The sequence below is a fragment of the Geotrypetes seraphini genome, chromosome 5 (genome assembly GCF_902459505.1).
Source record: "Geotrypetes seraphini chromosome 5, aGeoSer1.1, whole genome shotgun sequence".
Taxonomy (NCBI): Eukaryota; Metazoa; Chordata; class Amphibia; order Gymnophiona; family Dermophiidae; genus Geotrypetes; species Geotrypetes seraphini.
Genome location: NC_047088.1, coordinates 92,245,938 through 92,270,192, shown reverse-complemented (window position 1 = coordinate 92,270,192; position 24,255 = coordinate 92,245,938). Strand labels below are relative to the sequence as shown.

Genomic DNA, 24,255 nt, shown 5'->3' with positions numbered 1-24,255 from the left:
AATGTAATTTAACAGCCTACAGAGCAGAGAAGGCCTTAAAACTCATAAAAGACCTTCACACAAGTCATCAGAAATTATTGGCTCAATAATCATCTGTAGGTCAGAATGATTCCTTTTTGCCTTGCCTGCCTGGAATCATTCTGACCTACATTTGTGTTGGCCTGTTCGGTTCCTGAGGAAGGGGCTATTGCCCTGAAACCCTGTTGAGTCAAGTCATGTTGAAAGAGGACTGAACCTTAACTTTGGTCTTTGATCCAATAAAAGCTGGACTCTCCTTGCTACTATTTGACTAGGGCACTTTTATTCAGCTAAGTAATTGGAGGGACAAGTGACTAATTTTTTCATTCTCTGTTCAGGTCAGTGGGTGAGGCATTCAGGGCATTGCAGGACAGTGAACTTTTTGTCTTCCACTTTTATATTTATTTATTTATTGCACATTGCACTTTAAAGCATACAGGAGCACCCAGATGATGGTATGTGGCTGGCAGTGAGTGGTAATCTCTGCTCAGTGTTTGCTGGCTTTGTTATTCTAAGCACTAGAGCTGCTCTTTGAGTCGCTCTTTAAAGCTTGCTTTCAAACTCACGCTGAGAGTGCTCCTTATCTTAAAAATTTAGATTTGAAGTTTATATATTTTTGGTGGAATCTAAGGAGTTAACTTTCTCGCAATGCCCTAGGGCATGCCCAACTTATATTTTGGTGTCTTTTAAGGATATTTTGTCTTGGGGTTTTTGCTATCGTTCCCAGAAGAGTGCCATCTGAGACCGCCACCTCAGTATGCGTCATTGTAGGGCCCAGGGCGGCTGCCCTGTTTGTCCTCCACTAATATAGGGTACCATATGGCTCCAGAAAAAAAGAGGATAGATTGAGACGCCTAGGTTTTACTTCCATTGAAAACAATGAAAGTAAAACCCAGATGTCTCAATCCATCCTCTTTTTTTTATGGAGCCATATGATAACCCTACCCTAATGCCTGGCCCTGGGTAGTAATGACTTTGTGTGATGTGAAGTCCAGGCAGGTGTACTTTGCGTTCACATTATTCTTATCCAGCAGAGTGCTGGCAACACATGAAGAGGATCCCTATTGCCGGGAGATCATGGGCAGGAGTCTCCACCGCAATAAGACTCTCTGACTCCAGCTTACTAGGGTTCACACTACCACATTTACTGGGTTTCCAGTAGTGCTGCCCGATTCACAATTCAAATCGATTCTCCAATTCACTTTGGGTGAATCGATTCGAATCGGTTTGTTATTGCAGAAAATTGGACTTACTGATTCGTTGGCCCCCTTGCTACCACCGCAGACCCTTCGGGATTTCCTTCTGCCACCAGAGTCCTTGCTTCAATGTAACTTCCGGTTTTGCATCGAAGCAAGGACTCCGGTGGCAGAAGGAAATCCCGAACGGGTCTCTGTGTACAGATTGGGGCAGCAAGGCTCTCTCCTTCCTGGCAGCAAGGCTCTCTCCTCTCCTCCCTGGCCAGGCAAAAGCGGCGGTAGCGAATGCGACTCATTACCCTGCCGCTACTCCTGGTGTCTTCTCTCCATTCGGCTGCCCAAGCAGAAACAGGAAGTTTTCACTGAGGGCGGGCCGCAGTGGAGAGAAGAAGCGAAGAGTGCTGGCAGGAATGGATCGCTACTGCCACGGCAGACCTCTTCCCAGATGCGTCCCTCCTGCTGGACTCTCTTTGGGAAAGGTGCAGGGGTGTGGTGGAGGTGGGAGTTTAGGAGTGCCATAAAAAAAATAAAAAAGGCAGATGGAAGGAGAGGGAAGATGGGGAGTTGGTGGACTGGAGGAGAGATGGGGAGAATATAGATGGGAGAAATGAACTTGGTGGAGGGGGAGATGGACTAGGGGGAGATCGTGAAGAGGGGAGATGAGGGGAAGGATAGAAGAAATAGAGATCTAAAAACAGGAGAGGGAGAGAGATGGTGGACAATGGGATTTAGGGAGGGAAGTAACAGAAAGGAAGAGAAGTTGGACACAAGGGATGGTGTGGAGGGGAGGGATAGATATACTGGATAGGAGGGTAGTTGGGAAGAGAAAGGGAGACATGGTGGACCCTGGGGTGGTGGGGAAGGAGAGAGAGATGAAGGATGAAACGGTAATTCAGAAAAGGTGGATGGAGACAAAAAAAAAGGAAAGATAGCAGACCTCCGGGGGAGGAAAGGGAAATGGAAGGGGAGGACAGAGACAGAAGATGAATGGTTAGCACGGAGAAAGAAGACAGAAGGAGACCCTGACAAGCAAGTTATCAGAAGACAACTGGAGCCGGGGACCGATAAGATCTGAATAATGATCAAATAACAAAAGGTAGAAAAAATTTTATTTTCTATTTTGTGGTGTTAGACAGTGAATGTGAGCAAGGATTTAAGAGAGAGAGGAAAAGTCTTTTTTGTTTGTTTATTTTGTTTACACCATAGCCCAAGTGTGGATAGGAGAGGGCAAAGTGGGTGAAGAGGCTATAAAAGGGGTGAAGAGGCTATAAAATAAACTCACCAGGATACTTGAAAAAAATATCCACTTGGGCAGGAACATCGAATAGAATCGAAAAATCGATTCAATAGGCTGAATCGAATCGAATTTTTCCCCTGAATCGGGCAGCACTAGTTTCCAGTGGTCGATTCACTCCACAGAACTACTTTGTCTCTTGGAGTTTCGAACCAAGGGACACCATTCCAGACCAGATGTGCCACTGACCTGGAAAGTTGTTGAAAACGTCCCTATTACTATTCCTAAAAAAAAAAAAAAAAAAAAAACCACCCCCCAGAGTCAACACAATTAGCTTTAACGGTACTTCCAAAGCAAGGACACTTCCTGAAGCCCCTATGTTTCTTCCGTAGATGCGTTGAGCCAGTGTTGCTAGGCGATCGATAAATCGCTGACACGTGACACAAAACGCATCACGCTGAGCCTCAATCCACGTTAGGCGCTTTTAAAACGAACTACAGTATGCGCAACTGCGGCGGAACTCGAATTTTTTTTTCATCTTTAACGTCCGACGTAATTTCCAGGTCATAAGGCAATATGGCGTCTCTCGTGATGTTGAGCGTGTGTCGCACGGCTGGTGAGATTTGTAGAACTCATTCATGTGGTAGGGGTGTAATAGAAGGACAGAAGTTAAAACTCACATAGGCGAAGGGGGTGGGGTATGGGAGTTTAAAAGTTAGTAAAAGGAAAAGCTTGTATTTGTTGGCGTGAAAGCAGACTAAGGTCACTGGGGTGGATATAGGATGGTGATAAAAGCGAATGTTTAAACCTTTTTGAATTGATTATTGAAAACATCAGTACCTTTATAAAGGGCAAGACCACATGTGGGTAACGTCACAGCTGATGGCGCCAAGCGACCCTCTTGAATAAGCTCAGATTAACCTTTTAGAAGGTCTTTGAGTATGGTAGCTTCCTGCCCTAATATATCTATATGAAATACTACTCCTGTTAAAATATATACTGTATTTCTGTAGCAAAGATATTGGATTCTTGTACCATAGCTGTAACTTCCCATTAGTTGCGAATCTGCAAAAGGGTATCACTTTAAAACATAACATAAATATAACATTAAAAAAATTATTTACTGTATATACAGTACTTAAGAGTTCTATGCTGTTTACAAAAGAAAATTGAAATAGTGACAATAAAACCAAATGACCCAGAAATTACAAGTTTCTTAAATAAATAGGTTTTCAATAATTTTCTGAACTGCTGGTAAGAGAAGATTTACAACCTCTTTATCACAAGAAGCTGCCTGAAAAGATAGGTGTCTCTGAAAATAGCTCTTGTGTAAATGACCCTTTACTGATGGAAAACAAACAAATTACAATTACGTCTTGGGCGTTGTGAATAATGAATAAAAAATGATCCACAAGATAATCAGGTCCTAAACCATGGAAGACTTCATAGCATATACAGGCAGGAGTCGGTGCATGGACCGATGCTATTCAATGTATTTATAAATGATCTAGAAACGGAGACTAAGAGAGAAGTAATAAAATTTGCAGATGTCACCAAGCTATTTAATGGGGCTAGGACTAAAGAGGACTGCGAAGATTTACAAAGGGACCTGAACAAACTAGGGGAGTGGGCGACGAGATGGCAGATGAAGTTCAATGTAGAGAAATGTAAAGTCATACATGTAAGAAATAGAGGTCTGCACGGGAACGGGGATCGCGGGTCCCATGGTAATCCCCCCTAACCCATGGGACTCCCACGTGGACCCCCTCTGGCCCACGGGAACCCCCCTCTAGCCAATGGGACTCCCACGGGGATGGAAGGCTTTGGAAGCAGGGTTCATCCATATAATATAATGGACACATCAGCCTTAGTAAAAGAGGGGGTTTATAAGTTAATTACCTGAACAGAAAACAAAAAAAGGGTTCCACCAAAGAGATTCCACAAGGAAAACAGCAGCAGAAACACAAAAGAAACTGTGGAATTGATGATCCTGTCAGAAGTAATTGCTGCTTTTTATGGGGACGGGCGGGGATGGAGGTAATTCCTTGCGGGGACGGGTGGGGACGGAGAGGATCCTGGCGGGGACGGGTGGGATTTCTGTCCCCGCGCAACTCTCTAGTAGGAAACAGAAACCCGAGGTACAGCTACACGATGGGAGGGCTGTTATTGAGTGAGAGTTCCCAAGAAAGGGACTTGGGGGTAATAGTGGACATGACAATGAAGCCATCGGCACAGTGCGCAGCGGCTGCTAAGAAAGCAAATAGAATGCTAGGAATAATTAAGAAAGGTATTACAAGCAGAACGAAAGAAGTTATCCTGCCGTTGTATCGGGTGATGGTGCGCCCGCATCTGGAGTACTGCGTCCAATATGGTCGCCGTACCTAAAGAAGGATATGGTGATACTCGAGAGGGTTCAGAAGAGAGCGAAACGTTTGATAAAAGGTATGGAAAAACTTTCATACGCTGAAAGATTAGAGAGACTGGGGCTTTTTTCGCTGGAGAAGTGGAGACTTAGAGCAGATACGATAGAGACTTACAAGATCACGAAGGTCATAGAGAAAGTGGAGAGGGACAGATTCTTCAAACTTTTGACAACTACAAGAACGAGAGGGCATTCAGAAAAATTGAAAGGGGACAGATTCAGAACCAATGCTAGGAAGTTCTTCACCCAACGGGTAGTGGACACCTGGAACGGCTTCCAGAAGGAGTGATAGGACAGGGTACGGTATTGGAGTTCAAGAAGGGATTGGACAATTTTCTGAAGGAAAAGGGGATAGAAGGGTATAGATAGAGGGCTATTATACAGGTCCTGGACCTGATGGGCCGCCACTTGAGCGGACTTCTGGGCGTGATGGACCTCAGGTCTGACTCAACAGAGGCACAGCTTATGTTCTTATGTTCCCTGTTTTACGAACATTCATCTTATGTCGGACTCACACTTACGAATGGGTGTCCTCGTTAAACTTTCAGTGTCCCAAAGGGATAGCGAATCTTTTTGATATCTGCAGGGGTACTAGGCAGGGCTGCCCACTTTCCCCTCTTTTTTATTTGTTTTGGTTCTGGATCCTTTGCTTCAGGATTTATTGGCCCATCCGGATATTGAGGGGGAGCAGTTGAGTTCTGATACCTTCGAATTGTCGGTGTTTGCTGATGATATTCTGACACACATCGCAACACCCGAGCAGTCTTTGCTGGCTCTGTTGGAAGCTTTGGTAGAATATGGAGACTTCTCTGGATTTAAATAGAATCTTCTTAAATCAGAATATTTGCTCACGGAGTCTGCCAGGGGTTTACACATTCCTCAGGCGGTTCAGTTACATTTGGCAGGAGGTTTCTTTAAGTATTTGGGAGTTTTTTGGAGGTCCTGACCCACTTGATATTTATCATCTAAACTAAAGGTTTCTTTCCTGCTCACCATTATAAAACAATGCTTGCAGCAGTGGGCGGCCCTGCCTTTGTCGGTTACGGGGAGGATATGGTTTTTCAAAATGGTACTCTCTCCAGTTTGGTTATACTTTTTGCAGACTCTTCCGTTGTACTTTTTGTCTAAAGATCTGGATAAGTTCTATGCTTTGGTCCGGCACTTCTGTTAGGGAGGCAGGCAGGCAAGGATGCAGTTTTCCTTGATGTTGGGGGATTGGAGGAGAGGGGGGTTTGGGGCTGCCAGATATGAGAGTGTATAATATAGGGTGACTGGATTGTAGAGACTGAGATTTTTTCTCCATTTTCTACAGAACGTGCATATAGTGCCCCTCTCCATCTATTGTATGTTTTGCAGGCTAGGAATAGGGAACTGCCTGACCATCAGGCATCAAAACATACAATCCAGTCACCGATGATTCGTTCCTTGAGAGGGTTGTGGCAAACTCTGGTGCATTGGAAGAATTTTTCGCCTTATAATAGTTGCTTATTCCCCCTAGGTGGAAATGGGAGCTTTAGGTCGGGCATGGATAATCCTACTTTTGAGAGGTGGAAAAATTGATGATTCACTCTTTTGCAGCATGTTCTCACAGAATTCAATTTGGGGCCCCTTGGTGAGGTGGGAACCTGTGGCTTCGTTGTCTTCAGGGGTTGCTCACATTATGAAGGATTTGTTTGATGTACCCACTGATATCCCTCTGTCTGTCTCCTATTTTCACAGACAGCTTTTCCAAGCCCTCCACTTGAAAGATCTTTCTGACTTGGCTTTGCGTTGGAGTGCTAACTTGGCTTATTTGATTTTATCTAAAGATATTTTTCATTTGGATACGAGACATCCTGTATTATGTTTCTTTGGCAGAGCTGAGGGAATGTCAATATAAGACTACTTTATTGAGCCTATGTATTTCAAAAGAGACTTTATCGTATGGGATTCCTTGAGTCTGCCCAGTGCTTGAAGAATTCTTTGGAACCGAATTCTTTGCTGCATGCTTTCTGGAGGTGTGGCTCTATTGCTGCCTTTTGGAGGAGAGTAACGAGATATCTGAGGAGGGTGTTGAATCAAGCTATTAAGTTACACATGGAGGGCATTTTATTGGGTCACAGATCAGTCTTGGGTATACATGGGAAAGGCCCTTATACTTGGGTGTTGAAGGCCTGCATAGTGGGGCCTCCTTTTGGCATTGGAGGAATAAACTCCATGGCCTCCTGTTGATGGAACTTCAGGGTTTACAATTGACCTTTAAACGGAAGAGGCATTTTTTATCCATCTGGGGGCCATATATCCATACCCTGCATCTGAGAATTCGAAGTTGCATTTTAAATCTTTAAATCAGTTGGGGGATCTCCTACTTTAAATTTCCTAAAATTTTGAGGATTTTCTTTTTTTCTTTCCTCTTTTTTTGGTGCACCATACTGTGGCTTGGCCTTTTCTTACCAGCTCCCCTCCTTATAGGGTTTGTTCTGTAATTCTGTAGGGGAAACAGTTGTGAGGGTGGATATACAGTATATGTCACATGTCACAGCCTACCTGAATCTTCTGTGACCTATTTATCCCTGGGTTGTTTTATTATTTGAGACAGGAGTGGTAAATTGGTATGATTCTGTGGATTGATGGAAGATGCTTAAATTGTATCTAATTCCTGCTTTAGTTTACAGAGTTCTTCCTTGATACTAGAAAGCTGAAAAGAGACGGGGCAATCCTTAAGCCTCCAGATGGTGTTCCTTAAAACTAAAACACCACAATGATTGCACTGAATAAAAGTCATCTTGATTGGTTGGTATGGGAATTGACTGAGAAGTATTCTTGATTATTTGGTTGTCTATATATCAGTAGCAACCACAGGGGTGGGTGGGTAAGACTAGAAGTCCTTAATTCAGCAGTTTTTTGTGAATTTTCGAGAGAAGAAGTATGGTAAGGGTAAGTGTAGATTGGATGGTGTTTTCTCATGGTGGTAGAATGCTGTATAATATCATGCTGTGCACAGAGGTTTTTCAGACATAAGTGGAGGGTGGAGGGTGGCAGGGGAGGGGGGAGGTTGTTTGTGCTTTATTCTTTAAAATATTTGATGACATGAAAAATATGTACCTTCTGGTTTGGGTTCACTTGTACTCTGCTGATATTGTATGTTCTTGTTACTGTTCTATGGTTGTCATCCATTAAAAATTGTTTAAAAGTGAAATGACTGGGGCCAGTCTCCAGGTACTTGGCAGGGGTGCACCCTGCTCTAAGGTATCAAAAACTCTCACAAGAAGTGGTGCCAATAAGAGCTGGAAGGTCTTATAAAATCTATTCATATAGCTATCTAATCTTGCAGCTGTGTTTATAGGTAAGACCTGTATCACCACTAAGATTTCTTGAATCGTGATGAGGCGGGACAGCTGCAAGATATCCCCCTCAGAGAGACATTCCATGTGAATGCCAAGTAAATATTCATCAATATCTTCTTGAGTTACCTTTTACTGGTTCTAGTGCCATCTCAATTCTTTTTCTTTGAACATCACAATGCACTAATGGAACAAAAGAATTATGTAAGGGAAACAGTTGTGAGGGTGGATATACAGTATTTGTTACATGTCACAGCCTACCTGAGTCTTCTGTGACCTATTTATCCCTGAGTTGTTTTATTATTTGAGACAGTAGTGGTAAATTGGTATGATTCTGTGGATTGATGGAAGATGCTTAAATTGTATCTAATTCCTGCTTTAGTTTACAGAGCTCTTCCTTGATACTAGGAAGCTGAAAAGAGACGGGGTAATCCTTAAGCCTCCAGATGGTGTGCCTTAAAACTAAAGCACCACAATGATTGCACTGAATAAAAGTCATCTTGATAGGTTGGTATGGGAATTGACTGAGAAGTATTCTTGATTATTCGATTGTCTATATATCAGTAGCAACCACAGGGGTGGGTGGGTAAGACTAGAAGTCCTTAATTCAGCAGAGATCCAAGTAGATGAGAACCAAACTTCTCAAAACAATAAGGAGGCTCTTTGTTTGTTTAATTAGAAAGGAGCCCTTTGCTTTTTATTATAAACCCTTAGATTTAAATTTTTTTGTTAATACTAGCAGTATATCAAACTCTGGTTCAAGGCAACTATTCAAATGGTCCACTAGCAAGCTAAATCCTTATTCAAATGATCCATTAGCAAGCCAAACCCTTAATCTCAATTCACTACAAAGCTGAGCAGAATAAAAAAGATATAGGATTTTCCAAAGCTCCCCTTTCCACAGAGCAGAGCACATGCAGAAATTAGAAGAGCAGAAAATCATAAGACTTTAAAACCTAAGCTCCCCTTTTTCTAGAGTAGTACATAGACTTTAAACCTGAAGCTTGCTGAAAGGTCAGGCTGGTAAACCAATAGTTAACACAATTTTCCTGCATTTCATATGAGAAGGTAACAAATTGTCCTTAATTCAGCAGATAATTGATCAGATGAGAACCAAACTTCCTTATCAGCAGCAAATGATTACATTCATCAACCAGCAGGTGGAGATAGAGAGAACTGAGTTGTCCTCAGCCTTATTGGATACACAGCCTCCTGGCCACTCAGTATGCTTTATCTCCAGCAGGGTGGTGGATGTGTTCCTCATAGCTCCTGGCTTCTGCTTCTGGATGTCGGTCCTAGCCTGGATGCTTGCACAGGAGGGGTGTCTAGCAGAATTCTGCCAGCTTTGGAGGTTACACCTGGGCCCTCCCAGCTCCCTACCTCACCCTCCTGGGGATACACCTGCTCACCGCAGATCCCTTTCCCTATTGGACATGGTGCCTTCTCTGTTTCTCCTTTCCCATGTAAGTAAAAAAAAAAAGGCATGGCACAGTTTAAAGGAGTAACTTCTAAATTAAGAGGCTGTGGATGTATGATTTTATTCAGGTAAATCTCAAGGAAGCCTCAGCCCCACCACTCCACCGCTGTATAATTTTGCAACCGCGGGAAGCATTACGTGGTGCCTCATCATTGGCCGTCCCCGTTAGACTATTCAAAATGATTATTATAATATTTTCTAATAATTTATAATTTTCAATAAATATTTACTTTGAAAATATCTAAAATATATAGTACTGAGTACTTAGCTTTGAAACTCGTTTGAACTTCACTTCATAGTCAGCCAAGCCTGGGAATAAAACCCGACATGTTTCGCTCAAAGAGCTGTATCAAGGATCACCCTAAATAGAATAAACAAGTTTTAAAGAAGAGGATAAAGAGCATCTATACATGCCTCATCCCCTCCTTCAAAAGTTACATATTATATGATATATATGTTCTTACATCCTAGCAACAAACCTTACCAAGGCTGCCGTTGTCATCCGACTCCACTAACAGTATGTGGGAAAGATGGCGGCGGCGTTCTTGCCTCGGGTTTAAATCCTCCCCCAACATCCAACAACGTACACACCCCCTGTATCTCATTGGTTCATCCTCTCAGCCTATCATTGTCAACCACTCAATCTCAATGTTCAGCCCCCTCGGTTCAACTGTATCCAGATTAAAGATATATCGCTGTTCACTTTCATTAAGTCTTGCCGGATCTTTCCCCCCATCCCTCCCCTTCACTCTAGCTATAACGCGCCATCGTAACTTGTCAATTGTATGTTGTTGTGACAGCCAGTGGGCTACTAAGGGTGCTTGAAGAGACTTATTGGTAATCCTTGACTTATGTTCTGTAAGTCTCACCTGTACCTTCCTACTAGTCCGCCCGATGTATATCAACTTACATGGGCATACTATCGCATAAATAACATCCTCAGTAGAACAATCAGTGATTGCCTTAGATTTCAAAGTAATGTCTCTGCCAGGTACCTGCCAAGCATCCCCGATGATGGTACTCGAGCACCATTGGCACTTCCCACACGCATCGTGGTAACCCCTTTCCTCCCTAGGTCTACAGCCATACTTTTGGAAATTGCACTTCTGAAAAATGGCGCTGCAGTGGCTTCACTACGGATTCAAATTTCAGTTCTGTCCTACCTGGGTCCTCTTGCCTTGAAGGACTCGGCAGTTCATCCAAATGTGGGGCACAGTTCGTCTGAGGCCGCCTTTGCGCTTCCCTTGTCCGACGTGGAATCTGGATCTGGTTCTCCGCTACCTGGCTTGCCCACCTTATGAGCAGGTATCCTTGATGGATCTCACTATCAAGATGGTGTTTCTTGTGCCTGTCACTTCGGCTCGGAGAGTTTCAGAGCTCTATGCTCTTTCTTGTCGGGATCCTTTTCTGCGTATTATGGATACAGTGGTGCTCTTGCATACGGCTCCTTCCTTTCTTTCGAAAGTGATTTCTGTCTTCCATGTGAATCGAGAAGTCTAGCTTCTGGTGTTTGTTCCTTCTGGTTCGAAGGACCAGGTGCTGCGGTCCCTGGATATGCATAGGCTTATGCTGCGGTATTTGGAGGTTATCAACGAGTTTCATCTCTTGGACCACCTGTTTGTTCTGGTGGGTCTTGCACGCAAAGGCAGGCCTGCCCCTAAGGCTACCAATTTGAAATGGATTCAAGCTGCCAGCCATTTCTGCGGCATATGTAGCGGCAGGAAAGAATCCCCTCAAGGGGCGTGGGCTCATTCAACCAGAGAGTTTGCTGCCTCCTGGGCTGAGTCATCGGCTGTGTCTCTAGATGAGACATGGTCCTCCTTGCATACCTTAATCAAGTTGTTGGTTTTTTTTTTTGTTTTAATTCTTTATTCATTTTAAAACTAACAAACAAGTGATTAATATTAAAACATTACATTACTAATAAAATATACAGCACTTGACATTCTTATACATATAATCCATTAAAGTAGAAATTATAACCCTTTCCCCCATCCAACAATTCAATGAAATCTTCAAAATACAACAGAAATCCAATCATTAAATAAAAATATTAATCATCCAATTTTCCCCCCTCCCCCTCATAAAATACATGTATCCATCAGAAAGGAAAACGATGTTCATTCATTACAATAATTCTCTAATGGCCCCCAGATCTTTATAAAGTTGTTATAATTACCTTTCTGTACAGCAGTTGCTCTTTCCATTTTAAAAATGTGACAGTGAATTCCACCAAAAAGAATAATTAAGATTTGTATAATTTTTCCAATTAGCCGTAATGAGCTGAATTGCCACCCCTGTCATTAATAGAAGTTTATTATTATAAGATGAAATTTGACTTTTTTTCCTCATAGCCTTGCCAAACAGAATAGTATCATAAGACAAAGCAACATGATTTTCAAGTAAACGGTTAACCTGCATCCAAATTGAATTCCAAAATAATTTAATACAGGGACATTAAAAAAGTAAATGATCCAATGTCCCTACTTCCAGATTACAATGCCAGCATTTATTAGACTTAGATCTAGATAACTTTTGCAAACGAACTGGGGTCCAAAAAGCTCTATGCAACAAAAAGAACAAAGTTTGCCTCATAGATGCTGACATTGTACATATCATTCTCCAAGACCAAATTCGTGGCCATTGAGATGCAGAAATTTGCTGCCTTATCTCAATACTCCAAATGTCTCTAAGACCATTTTTTATTCACATATCCAGATAACAATTTATACCACATAGCGGCTTGATGTCCCAGGAAATCCGCTTGAAAACAAAGGAACTCCAAACTATATTGATTATTCCGATTTTTCCATTCAGGGAACCCTACCTGAATAGCCTGCTTCAGCTGCAACCATTTAAAATTTTGTGATTTATTAAGACCAAATCTATGTTGCAGCTGTGAAAATTCAAACAGTTACCATCTGAAATAACGTCATTTAGAGTTCGATTGCCTGCAATGATCCAGGTTTTCCATAAGATTTTAGATCCGCCAATTTGAATCTTGGAATTAATCCATAAAGATTGATTTATAGATTTACTTATTGGAATAGGTGTTAAATTGCTAATATATCTCAATGTTTTCCATGTATCTGATAAAATTCTGTTCTCCTTATATCTTCTAGGTATTCTAATACTGGGCACATGAACCAAATTTAAGGGAAACAAGAGACGCCTTTCTAAATAGAGCCAATCCGGTGCATTCTCAAAGAGTTCTGGGAGGTTCCAGTACATACCTTGATGTAAAATATAGGCTTGATGATACCTATAAAAATTAGGAAACTTTACCCCAGCCTCCTCAATTGGCCTTTGAAGAGATACTAAAGCAATTCTATGCATTTTACCTTGCCAAAGAAATTTCATAAGGATACCGTTAAGTTTTTTATAAAAGGACCCATGAAAAAAGATTGGTATCATACTCATTTGATAACAAACCACAGGTAGTATCATCATTTTAATAGTTTGAACTCTCCCCCACCAAGAAATATATAATGGATTCCATTGCTCACACAACTCTGTAACTCTTTTTAATAAAAGTTTTTCATTCTCCTTAAGTGTATCGTCTAAATTATTTTTAATCATAATACCTAAATACTTTAAGCCATCTTCTTTCCATACAAATGGAAAAGAATCAAATAATCCTTTAGAACAATACACAATTAAAGGAAGAATTTCAGGCTTACTTATTTTGTAACCTGAAAATTTTCCAAATGTATCAATCAATTCTAGCAAACATGGAATAGTAGTTTCTGGATTTCTCAAATAGAGCAGAATATCATCTGCATATGCTGAAACTTTATATTCCCGATCAGAATGAGGAATACCCTGTATCCCCTTTACTTGATGATTGGCTAATAACAAGGGTTCTAATACAACATCAAACAACAAAGGAGATAAAGGACAGCCTTGTCTAACTCCCCTCTGCAAATTAAATTTCTCTGACAAATTATTATTAATATTCAATCTTGCAGAAGGGGAGCTATACAATGATTTAACCATTTGTATAAATCCAGGACCTATACCAAACCAATCTAATGCTTGATACATAAAATTCCATTCAACTCTATCAAAAGCTTTCTCTGCATCCAAAGACTGATTTTAAGACTGACTGGTGTCCAAGAGGCATGCTCCTGGGTATGCTGACACTAATCAGAGGGAGGAGTTAAGACTTCAGTCATCTGAGGCTTTCTATGGTGGCTAGCAGCAAGGGATGCATAACCCACTGGTCCCGGAATAAAGGGAGGATTTACAAGGAAGAAGATTAGCAAAGGCTAATCTTTCGATCTTGTTTGTCTGTTTTGGCTGTTTAGATTGTAAGCTCTTTCGAGCAGGGACTGTTTTCTTGTTTGTGACTCTGTACAGTGCTGCGTACATTTGGTAGCGCTATAGAAATAATTAATAATAATAGTAGTAGCAGCAGGCAGCTCATGGAATGGAAAAGGCTGGATCTGGTATTGCAGAACAAAGAGTTCCCCTCTTCCGTCCTTACAAACCCAATGTTTCTTTTTGTAGAGAGATGAACTACAGCAAGATGAGTATGGGCTTTGTTTTGCTTTGCTATCAATTATTTTCTCCTATTCTTGAAATGTAGAAAGGGAGAGGCTGAATTAGAGAGCAGAATGGATTGGGTTTGGGGTTTGTTTGTTTTTTGCTTTGTCTACTCTTACCACTACTTCTAGTGCTTCTTTCATGCTGCTAGGGAGAAGAGAGGCTGGAACAGAAAGCATAGGGTTTTCCTGTGAGGCCTAAGATTTGAGTGGACTGGCTAGTGGAGCATGAGGGTCTCTCCCTTCCTCCCCCCCCCACCCCCAAGATTCTCTTCTTTGAACTTTCCTATGTTTGAGAATCCAGCAATTTTTACATATTTCTAGAGCATTGCTAGATATGATTAATATACTGTTGTACTTCTTTTAGTTCTCAGGAGCTGTAGTTTGGGGTTACAACAACTCAGCCTCCAGACGGTAAGATTTAAAAAATCTATACATATTACAAGATATTTTTAGAACAAATTATCATATGGGGATGAGAATATGATGGAACTCTGTAGAAATGAAGGAACATTACTAACAGTCTTGTTTTATTTTTGGTAGAAGCAGACGTATCTTTCTCCTGCTTCCTGCTTCTATCGTATTTTGCATCGGAACTATGCAGTGGAAGCCAAAAAGGTCTTTGTCCGGGACAAGCCCCATGTTAACATTGGTACTATTGGGCATGTTGATCATGGCAAAACAACATTGACAGCAGCCATTACCAAGAGTAAGTATGAGACCCAGAAATGCTTGCCTTTCCGTTATTCTCAGCTTTGACAGAGTTGGGGAATGCCTAGTAATACCTACATTTCCTTGCCGTTATCTGTGCCAGGGCAGTGTATGAATTCCTATTCTTTTTGTCCTCAGTAAAACCTGCCTCTTTCTGTTTACAGTATTGGCTGAGACTGGAGATGCTAAGTTTAAAAAATATGAAGAAATTGACAATGCTCCAGAGGAGAAAGCTCGAGGAATTACAATAAATGCTTCACATGTGGAATACAGCACTGCAAACCGCCATTACGCTCACATAGATTGCCCGGGGCATGCTGATTATGTGAAGGTAATGCTATAATTCTTGGAGTTGGGCTACTACTTTTGGGGTTTTTGCCAGGTACTTGTGACTTGGTTTAGACTCTGACCATTTGTCTAACCTAGTAAGGCTGTTCTTATGGGCAGGGGAGGGGAAACAGCTGTAGGTCTTTCAGCAACGAAGGGCTCAGCTACTTCCATCATGGTTTTGAATATTACAGATTAGTAGCAACAAGGGACCATTTCCTTTACTTTTTTTCAGACTATCTGGAGTCCTTTCTTCAATTTCAAGCCTAAAAATATATACTGTAAACCGCTTGGATCCTTTTTATTTTATTTATTTAATCATTTTTATCCCAGGACAAGCAGGCAGCATATTCTCACACATGGGTGACGTCACTGACGGAGCCCTGCAGCGGACAGCCTCGAAAGCAAACTTGCTTGAAGATCTTGAACTTTCAAGTGCTGCACCGTGCATGCGCGCATGCCTTCCCGCCCGAACTAGGGTGCGCATCTCCTGTGAGGATCCTCAGTTTGTTATTTTCCGCGGAGCCAAGAAGACGCGTTTTTTTCAGCTCTGCAGCGAAATTTGCCTTCTCTTCACAGCGGCTGCTTCTTTTCTTTTCAAAAGTTCGGTCGCTGTGTATTCTTTTTCTTTTCCTTCTTTTATTTCTAAAAAAAACAAAACATAAATATTTGTTTTTTTCTACTTCGTCCGGTCGGTGAGCCTTGGGCCTAGGCCCAACCGCTCACTTCGTTCGACACGGACTTTATTTTTTCTATGTCCCAGCCTCTTACTGGGTTCAAGCGCTGTCGTCAATGTAATCGCGTGATCTCTGTCACCGATCCTCACTGTCGTTGTCTACAGTGTTTGGGTTCGGTCCATTCCCCAGAAGACTGCCACCGTTGTTTTACTCTTACACCTTGAGCTTTTCGTCGTAGGTATGCCCAGTTTCAACAACTTTTCAGTGACATGGAGCAACCTTCGGACAAGGCCTCGACTCCGACCCTGGTGAAGGCCCCGATCTCGAAGGCCTTGACTCCGACATCGACAACTCGGCTGGAGCTTCGGTCTCGAAGGCCTCGACCGTGACTTCCATTTCTGCTCCGACTTCGACGCCCTTGAAGGTCTCGACAGTGACCTCGGTGAAGACATCCTCGGTGGGTAAGTCTCCTGTGTCTCTTTCAGGTGCCATACCTAAGAAGCCACCAGAGGCCTCCTTGCGCCCTCCATCTAAGCGTGCCTCCAAGTTAAGGGAATACTCACCTTCGAGGTCGCCCTCTTTGGAGCACACTGCTGCACCTACGAGGTCAGATCCTTCTGTCTCGGTGCCGATGCTTGAGGACATGCTCAAATCCATCTTGACCACTCAATTACCCTCCATCGCGGCTCAACTGCTTCCGGCCTCGACTCTGCCTCGGGTAGATCAGCCTGAGCCCCAGTGGGATCCTCCAGTCCTCGTATCTCGAGGCAGGTCTCGTACTTCGAAGCGACTGTCCTCCAGTGATTCTTCACCTGAGTTGCTTCGTTCGAAGCACCGCTTGAAGCATTCGAGTTATCTTCCTTCCAAGCTTCGCCGGGAGTCCTCTGTACTGCATTCTTCTTTGGATACCAAGACTTCTCTACCTCGCTCTTCCACCTCGAAGTACAGGTCTCACATGCACTCTGCCTCGACCCGAAGTCCATCCAGGTCGAGGACTCCTCCTTCGAAGCCAGCTCACCGGGACTCTTCTCCTCCTGCTTCGACTCATTCTGTGCCTCGCACTCCGGGTACTTCTCCATCGCGGAGCCTGAAGCGAAAACATTCTATGACTCCACCTCACAGTGCAGCTTCTTCTGTGACCATGCATCTCGAGCCTAAACCAGTCTCTCAATACTCTAGAGAGGCTTCTCCTTCCTACTCGGCGGCTCCGAAGTCTCGAAGTCCTTCTCCTGATGAAGCATTGGATTCCAAGTCAACTTCCTTTGCCAAGTTTTTGTTTGACATGGGTCAGGCTCTCAAACTGGACCTCCATTCAGATTCCAAATATACTCCTGAATATTTGGCGGACATGGAACTTCCTCATCCACCTAAAGAGTCTTTGCGACTGCCTATGGCTCCAGTCCTTAAACAGACTTTCATTCGTAACATGGAGACTCCTTATTCCATCACTGCTATCCCATCTAAGCTGGAATCCCGTTATCGTACTGTTCCCTGTAAGGGATTTGAGAAGTCCCAACTTTCTCATCAATCCTTGGTGGTAGAATCATCTTTAAAGAAATCCCATCCTTCCAAGATCTATGCTGCAGTTCCTCCAGGCAGAGAGGGTCATACTATGGATAAGTTTGGTTGCCGTTTATACCAAAACTCGATGATGGCCAATCGAATTCTTAACTATAATTACATTTTCACCAATTATTTCAACCATTTTCTCAAATTGTTGCCTTCTTTTTATCCGGATGTATCCAAGACACGTCTTTCTGAGTTCAAGCAAATCCTCAAGACTCTTTCTCAGTTGAGACTCTTCATGTTGCAAGCCTCTTATGATGCTTTTGAATTGTCTTCCTGAGTCTCTGCATTTGCTGTAGCCATGTGTAGACTGGCATGGCTACGTATTGTTGACATGGATCCCAATCTCCAGGATCGTTTGGCAAACCTATCTTGTCAAGGGAATGAGTTATTTGATGACTCTATTGAAGCAGCCACTAAGCTTCTCTCAGAACATGAACGCTCTTTTGCTTCTCTCATTCGCCCTAAACCTAAGACTACACTAGCTAGGGCGTTTAAACAGACTCCACGTCGTTATCCTCAGAAAACAACTCCTGCTTTTTCCAGGCCTCCACCTCGCCGTCCTCAGCAACAACAATGTCAACAAAAGTCACAAACTCCTGCTGCCAACAAGCCAGCTCAGTCTTTTTGACGTTCTGAGCTTGAGCATTCCAGTCTCCCTATTTCAGAATTCTCTTCCCATAGTGGGTTGCCTGTCCACTTTTTATTATCAGTGGGAGCTCATCACCTCAGATCTCTGGGTTCTTACCATCCTACGAGAGGGATACTCTCTTCACTTGCTGCAGGTACCTCCATATCACCCTCCAAGAGAGTGTCCTTCCAATCAGTTGCAACTTCACCTTCTTCTTCACGAAGCCCAGGCTCTCCTTCGTCTTCGAGCTGTAGAGGAGATTCCTCTTTCCCAGCGGAACTTTGGATTCTTTTCCCGCTATTTTCTAGTTCCAAAGAAGTCGGGGGATTTGCGACCTATTTTGGACCTCAGAGCTCTCAACAAATACCTAGTCAAAGAGAAGTTTCGAATGCTCTCTTTGCCGACCTTGTATTCCCTGATGGATCAGAGAGATTGGATGTGCTCGCTGGATCTCAAGGAGACTTATACTCGTAACCCCATTCATCCAGCTTTTTGCAAGTACCTCAGATTCAAAGTGGGGAACCTTCATCTGCAGTACAGGGTTCTTCCTTTCGGGTTGGCCTCACCCCCAGAGTATTCACAAAATGTCTGGTGGTTGTGGCTGTAGCTCTTCGCACCCAAGGTCTTCAAGTATTTCCATACCTCGATGACTGGCTCATCAAGGCCCCCTCTCTTCCAGATGTTATTGCAGCGACCCGACAGACTATTATATTCCTCCAAAGTCTGGAGTTCCAGATAAACTTTCCAAAATCTCAGTTAACTCCATCTCAATCTCTCCAGTTCATTGGAGCAACTCTGAACACTGTACACCTGAGAGCATATCTTCCGCAACCACGTCAGGATACCCTCATTCGACTTTGTCATCAGGTCTCTCGTCTTCCATCCATTTCTGCATGGCAAATGATGGTTCTGCTCGGTCACATGGTGTCTACAGTTCATGTGACTCCTTTTGCCAGACTTCACCTTCGCATTCCTCAGTGGACACTGGCATCACAATGGCAACAAGCCACGGATCGACCCTCTCAACTCATTACAATAACTCCTTTCCATAGCAAAGCAGCAGATGAATCCAGACTAGTGGTATAGCTCACATCGACCAGCAGGTGGAGATAGAGAACTGATTAACAGTTGGCCTTAAAGCCTGGTGTTCCTTCTGTTGATTCAGTTTTGCTCTATCTCCCAGCAGGGACTGAGCTAGCCCTCTAGCTCTTGGATTCTGGATGCTGCCGGAGATATTGGTGTTCGGTGGACTTCCTCTGTTGAGACTATGTCTCTTCACTAGGATAGGGGTGCCTGGCTGAGTGGTGCCGGCTTTAGGAGTTACACCTGGGCCCCCCCAGGTCCCTACTCCACCCTCCCCTCCGGGTGATTGAGGGGTTGTTTGTCCTGCAGGAGTCTTCTTTCTTCATTCCAGTAAAAAAAAAAAAAAAAAAGAATCGACTTCCTGTTTCGTGCTGAGCTTGGCAATCTGTGCTTTTGCTTGCAGTACACTTACCAGCTGTGTCCTGGCGTCTGGGATCGCGGGAGCAGAGGGGTGAGTGTATTCCCTGCCTCGGGGCTTGGGTGTCGCGTTCCCGACTGTAGGGGCGGTTGGGGGCGGAGTCGGGAGTCGGCGGCGTTTGCCGCGTGTGATAACAAAAAAAAAAAAAATACAGCAGCCGTGCTGAAAACGCGGCATGGCAACGGAGGCCGGTCAGAGGTGTTCGCGCTGTGGAGCGCGCAGAACACCGACGGGCCTTTGCTCGGCCGAGTGTGAGCTTGCACTGGCTGAAGGGGCGTTGTTGCAGGCTTGTGAGCTGGCGATTGCCCGGGTTACAGAGGCATGGGACATGTCCCCGGCACGCAAGGGTGAGTCAGAGCTGCGAGGCTCTTCCATAGCAGTGGGGAGCTCAGCGGCGGTGGGGGAGGCGGGAGCAATTGCGGAAGTCGCGGCCCCGCTCCCCGGCCCGGAGCAGAGCGGTTCAGCGGCCCTTCCGTGGGGTACATTTTCGCCGGAATTTGTGATGCTGCTGCACCGGGCATTTTTGTTACAGGGGGCGCAGCCCGCCCCGCCGGTGCCGGTGGTCAATGTGTCCCTTCCGGTGCCCTCGACGTCGGCGGTGGTGCCTGGGGTGACAGGCAAACCGGCGGAGGGCACGGGGGGGTCGCCAGCGAGGGCGCTGGGTGCAAAGAAGCGCAGGCTCGCGACCGGGGAAGCAGAGGATATTCTGCCTAGATCCCCTTTTTCTCTTCCAGAATCGTTGGAGGAGGGGGAGGTCCTGGATTGGGATGCAGGGGATCCCCCGAGTCAAGAAGTGGATGACCCGTCCGCTCTACGGTTATTTCATAGAGAAGAACTGTCTTCCTTAATTTCAAAGGCTTTACAGGGGCTGAATATTTCTCAGGCTGATACGGCGGTATCAGGTAATCCCCTGATGGCTGGCACACGTAGACCCCCTAAGTCTTTTCCGGTGCATGAAGCCATGCAGGAGCTGATCTCGGCGCAATGGGATACGCCGGAAGCCAGTTTAAGGGTGGCAAAAGCCATGCGGCTCTTGTATCCGGTTGACCCGGCTGAACTGGATAAGTTTAGATTGCCCAGGGTGGATGCTTTGGTGGCCGCGGTAACCAAAAGGACTACCTTACTGGTGGAGGGGGGAGTGACGTTGAAGGATGGGCAGGATAGGAAGATTGAATCTTCCTTAAAAATGTCCTTTGAGGTCGCGGCAGTTACCTTGCAGGCCGCCATCTGCAGTTCTTATGCGGCACGAGCGTGTCTGCAGTGGTCGCAAGTGCTGTCAGATAATTTAATGGAGTCTGGAGGTTCTGTCCATTCGGAGCTGGCAGATTTGGAGTCCGGCTTGGCTTATTTGGCAGACTCCTTATATGATATTATTAGGGCGTCTGCGAAGCAGATGTCTCTTTCAGTGGTCTCTCGCAGATCCCTATGGCTATGGCATTGGGCGGCCGATGCTGCTTCTAAGCTTCGGCTGGTAAGGCTCCCTTTTAAAGGGGGTTTTTTGTTTGGAGAAGATTTAGATAAACTGGTGAAGGATTTTGGGGATACCAAAACTCAGCGTTTACCGGAGGATAGGGCTAGGCCCCCGGTGAGGCCCTCATCGTCGAGACCGCGCTTCAGGGATGTTCGGAGATCCAGGTCTGGTAAGCCTTTCTTCAGATCGGCTGCTGGTTCGTCCTCTGCTTCGAGACCAAGGTTTCAGCAGAGGGGTTCCTTTCGTACGACGAGACCCTCGTCGGGGCAGTCCACACGTACCCCAGCCACTCGCACCCCACAATGACGGGGGCATGGCTCCCTCCGCCTTTCCCTTAGGGGGCCGGCTTTCGGAGTTCCGGGCGGAGTGGGCCACGATCACGTCAGATCAGTGGGTGTTGGACATTGTTCAAGAAGGGTACAAGTTAGAGTTCGCCTCTCCCGTCGTAGATTCTTTCTTGGTGTCCCCGTGCAATGGGGCGGCCAAGGGAGACGCGGTCCGGATGACTCTTCAGGGGCTGCTCGAGCTAGGGGCAGTGGTACCGGTGCCCCTGGAAGAGGTAGGCACCGGTATATATTCCCTTTACTTCATTGTGCCAAAGAAAGGGGGGTCCTTCAGGCCGGTGCTGGATCTCAAAAGAGTCAACAGATTTCTCAGTGTGCGCCATTTCCGGATGGAGACGGTGCGCTCGGTTATTGCGGCTGTACGACCGGGAGAGTTTCTCACGTCCCTCGATCTCAAGGAGGCATACCTCCATATTCCGATCTGGCCTCCGCATCAGCGGTATCTGCGGTTTGCGATTCTAGGCCAGCATTATCAGTTTCGGGCAATGCCCTTTGGCTTGGCAACGGCCCCCCGCACCTTTTCCAAGGTCATGGTGGTGGTAGCCGCCTTCCTCCGCAAGGAAGGGATTCGGGTACACCCTTACCTAGACGACTGGTTAATCCGCGCCTCGTCCAGACAGGAGAGTGTGGCGGTTACTCAGCGAGTGGGGTGGATTGTCAATTTTCCCAAGAGTTTTCTGTCCCCGTCGCAGTCGTTGGTGCATCTGGGGGTGCGGTTCGACACGGCTCTGGGGAAGGTGTTTCTACCCCGAGACCGGGGGGAGAAATTACAGGCTCAAATTCGCCTACTTCTCGGGACGGCCAGACCGCGAGTTTGGGATTATGTACAGGTGCTGGGTTCCATGGTGGCGACTCTGGAGGTGGTCCCCTGGGCGCGGAGCCATATGAGGCCCTTACAACAGTCTCTGCTCTCTCGCTGGTCCCCAGCTTCTCTGAACTACAATGTGCGTCTCCCATGGAGTCGTCGAGCAGCTCACAGCATGCAGTGGTGGCTCCACGAGTTGCATCTGTGGAAGGGCATGCCGTTGGCCACGCCGGACTGGGTAGTGGTCACCACGGATGCCAGTCTGCGGGGTTGGGGGGCCCAGTGTCTGCAGGCGTTAGTGCAGGGGATGTGGTCCTTCCAGGAGGCCCAGTGGCCCATCAATTTGTTAGAATTAAAGGCGGTCAGGCTGGCGCTGCTGGCTTTTCAGTCACTGATTCAGGACAAGCCGACCAGAGTCTTTTCGGACAGTGTCACGGCGGTCGCCTATGTCAATCGGCAGGGGGGCATCCGGAGTCCGCAGTTAGCAGAAGAGGCAAGAAATTTGTTTCGATGGGCGGAGAGGCATGTGCCGCTTCTGTCGGCGGCATACATTGCAGGTCACGAAAACGTGCAAGCGGACTTTCTCAGCAGAAATCTTCTGGATCCGGGAGAGTGGGAGTTGTCTCCTCGAGCGTTCAGACGGCTAGTCCGTCGGTGGGGCTTGCCGGAGATGGATCTCATGGCCTCGTCCCGCAATGCGAAGGTGCCTCGGTTCTTCAGCAGACGCAAGGAAGAGGGTTCGGAGGGGGTGGATGCGTTAGCTCTCCCATGGCCTCCGAATTCCCTTCTGTATGTGTTCCCGCCGTGGCCCATGATAGGGCGAGTGTTACAGCGCATCTCTCGCTTTCGCGGCAGAGTCATCCTGGTGGCGCTGGATTGGCCGCGTCGGCCGTGGTACGCAGATCTGATTCAGCTGTCGGTAGGCGAGAGGGTGACGTTCCAGGTCACGCCGGACTTACTGACTCAGGGTCCAATATGGATAGAAGATCCGGCCCGCTTTGGTCTTACGGCCTGGCTATTGAGTGGTCAAGGCTAAAAAAGAAGGGCTATTCAGAGAGGGTGATCGCCACTCTGCTTAAAGCCAAGAAACTTTCGACGTCAGCCTCCTATGCGAGAGTCTGGAAGATTTTTGAGGCATGGTGCGGTCGCCAGGGAGTGGCGCCCTTCAAGGCTTCTCTGCCGGCGATTCTTGCTTTCCTGCAGGAGGGCGTAGAGAAGGGGTTAGCCTATAACTCTTTAAAGGTTCAGGTGGCGGCCATTGCCTGTTACAGGGGCCGGGTGGATCGCTCGGCTCTCGCGTCGCAGCCGGACGTGGTCCGTTTCCTCAAGGGGGTGAACCATATCCGCCCGCCGGTAAAGCGTATTTGTCCAACGTGGGATCTTAAACTCGTCCTTGGGAAGTTGCAGGGGGCACCTTTTGAGCCCCTGTCAGCGGCCACGTTGAAAGATGTCACACTGAAAACAGTTTTTTTGGTGGCAATGGCTTCAGCAAGGCGAGTATCGGAGCTGCAGGCGCTTTCTTGCAGAGAACCCTTTTTGCGTTTTTCGGAGACTGGAGTGTCGGTGCGTACGGTGCCGTCCTTCCTGCCGAAGGTTATTTCTTCCTTTCATGTGAACCAGAGTTTGTTCCTTCCATCCTTTCGGAGGGAGGATTGGGGGAAACGATTTGTGTCTTTATGGCTGCTGGATGTACTCCGTATGCTTCTCCATTATTTGGAAGTGACGAATGATTTTCGTCGGTCGGACCATCTCTTTGTCGCTTTCGCGGGTAAAAACAAAGGGATGGCGGCGTCTAAAGCGTCCATTGCGCGTTGGGTCAAGGACACTATTGCTTCGGCGTATGTGTTGTCAGGGAAGAAGGTACCGGAGCACCTTCATGCTCATTCCACTCGGGCTTTGGCGACCTCTTGGGCGGAGTCCGGGGGGATGTCTTTAGAGGAGATTTGCCGAGCGGCCACTTGGTCGTCGACAAATACTTTTTCACAGCATTATCGTTTAGATGTGGCGG

General features: G+C 45.8%; 1 protein-coding gene across 1 annotated transcript in view; it reads left to right on the top strand.

The window, feature by feature from the left end:
- Positions 1-2,927: 2,927 nt before the first annotated feature.
- The window catches only part of TUFM (Tu translation elongation factor, mitochondrial), a 161,359-nt gene continuing 140,031 nt past the window's right edge, over positions 2,928-24,255 (top strand). The window contains exons 1-4 of the mRNA XM_033945392.1: positions 2,928-3,064; positions 14,582-14,628; positions 14,758-14,923; positions 15,090-15,256. Coding sequence (XP_033801283.1) covers positions 3,025-3,064; positions 14,582-14,628; positions 14,758-14,923; positions 15,090-15,256 — 420 coding nt within the window. The 5' untranslated portion in view covers positions 2,928-3,024. The remainder of the gene's footprint in view (positions 3,065-14,581; positions 14,629-14,757; positions 14,924-15,089; positions 15,257-24,255) is intronic.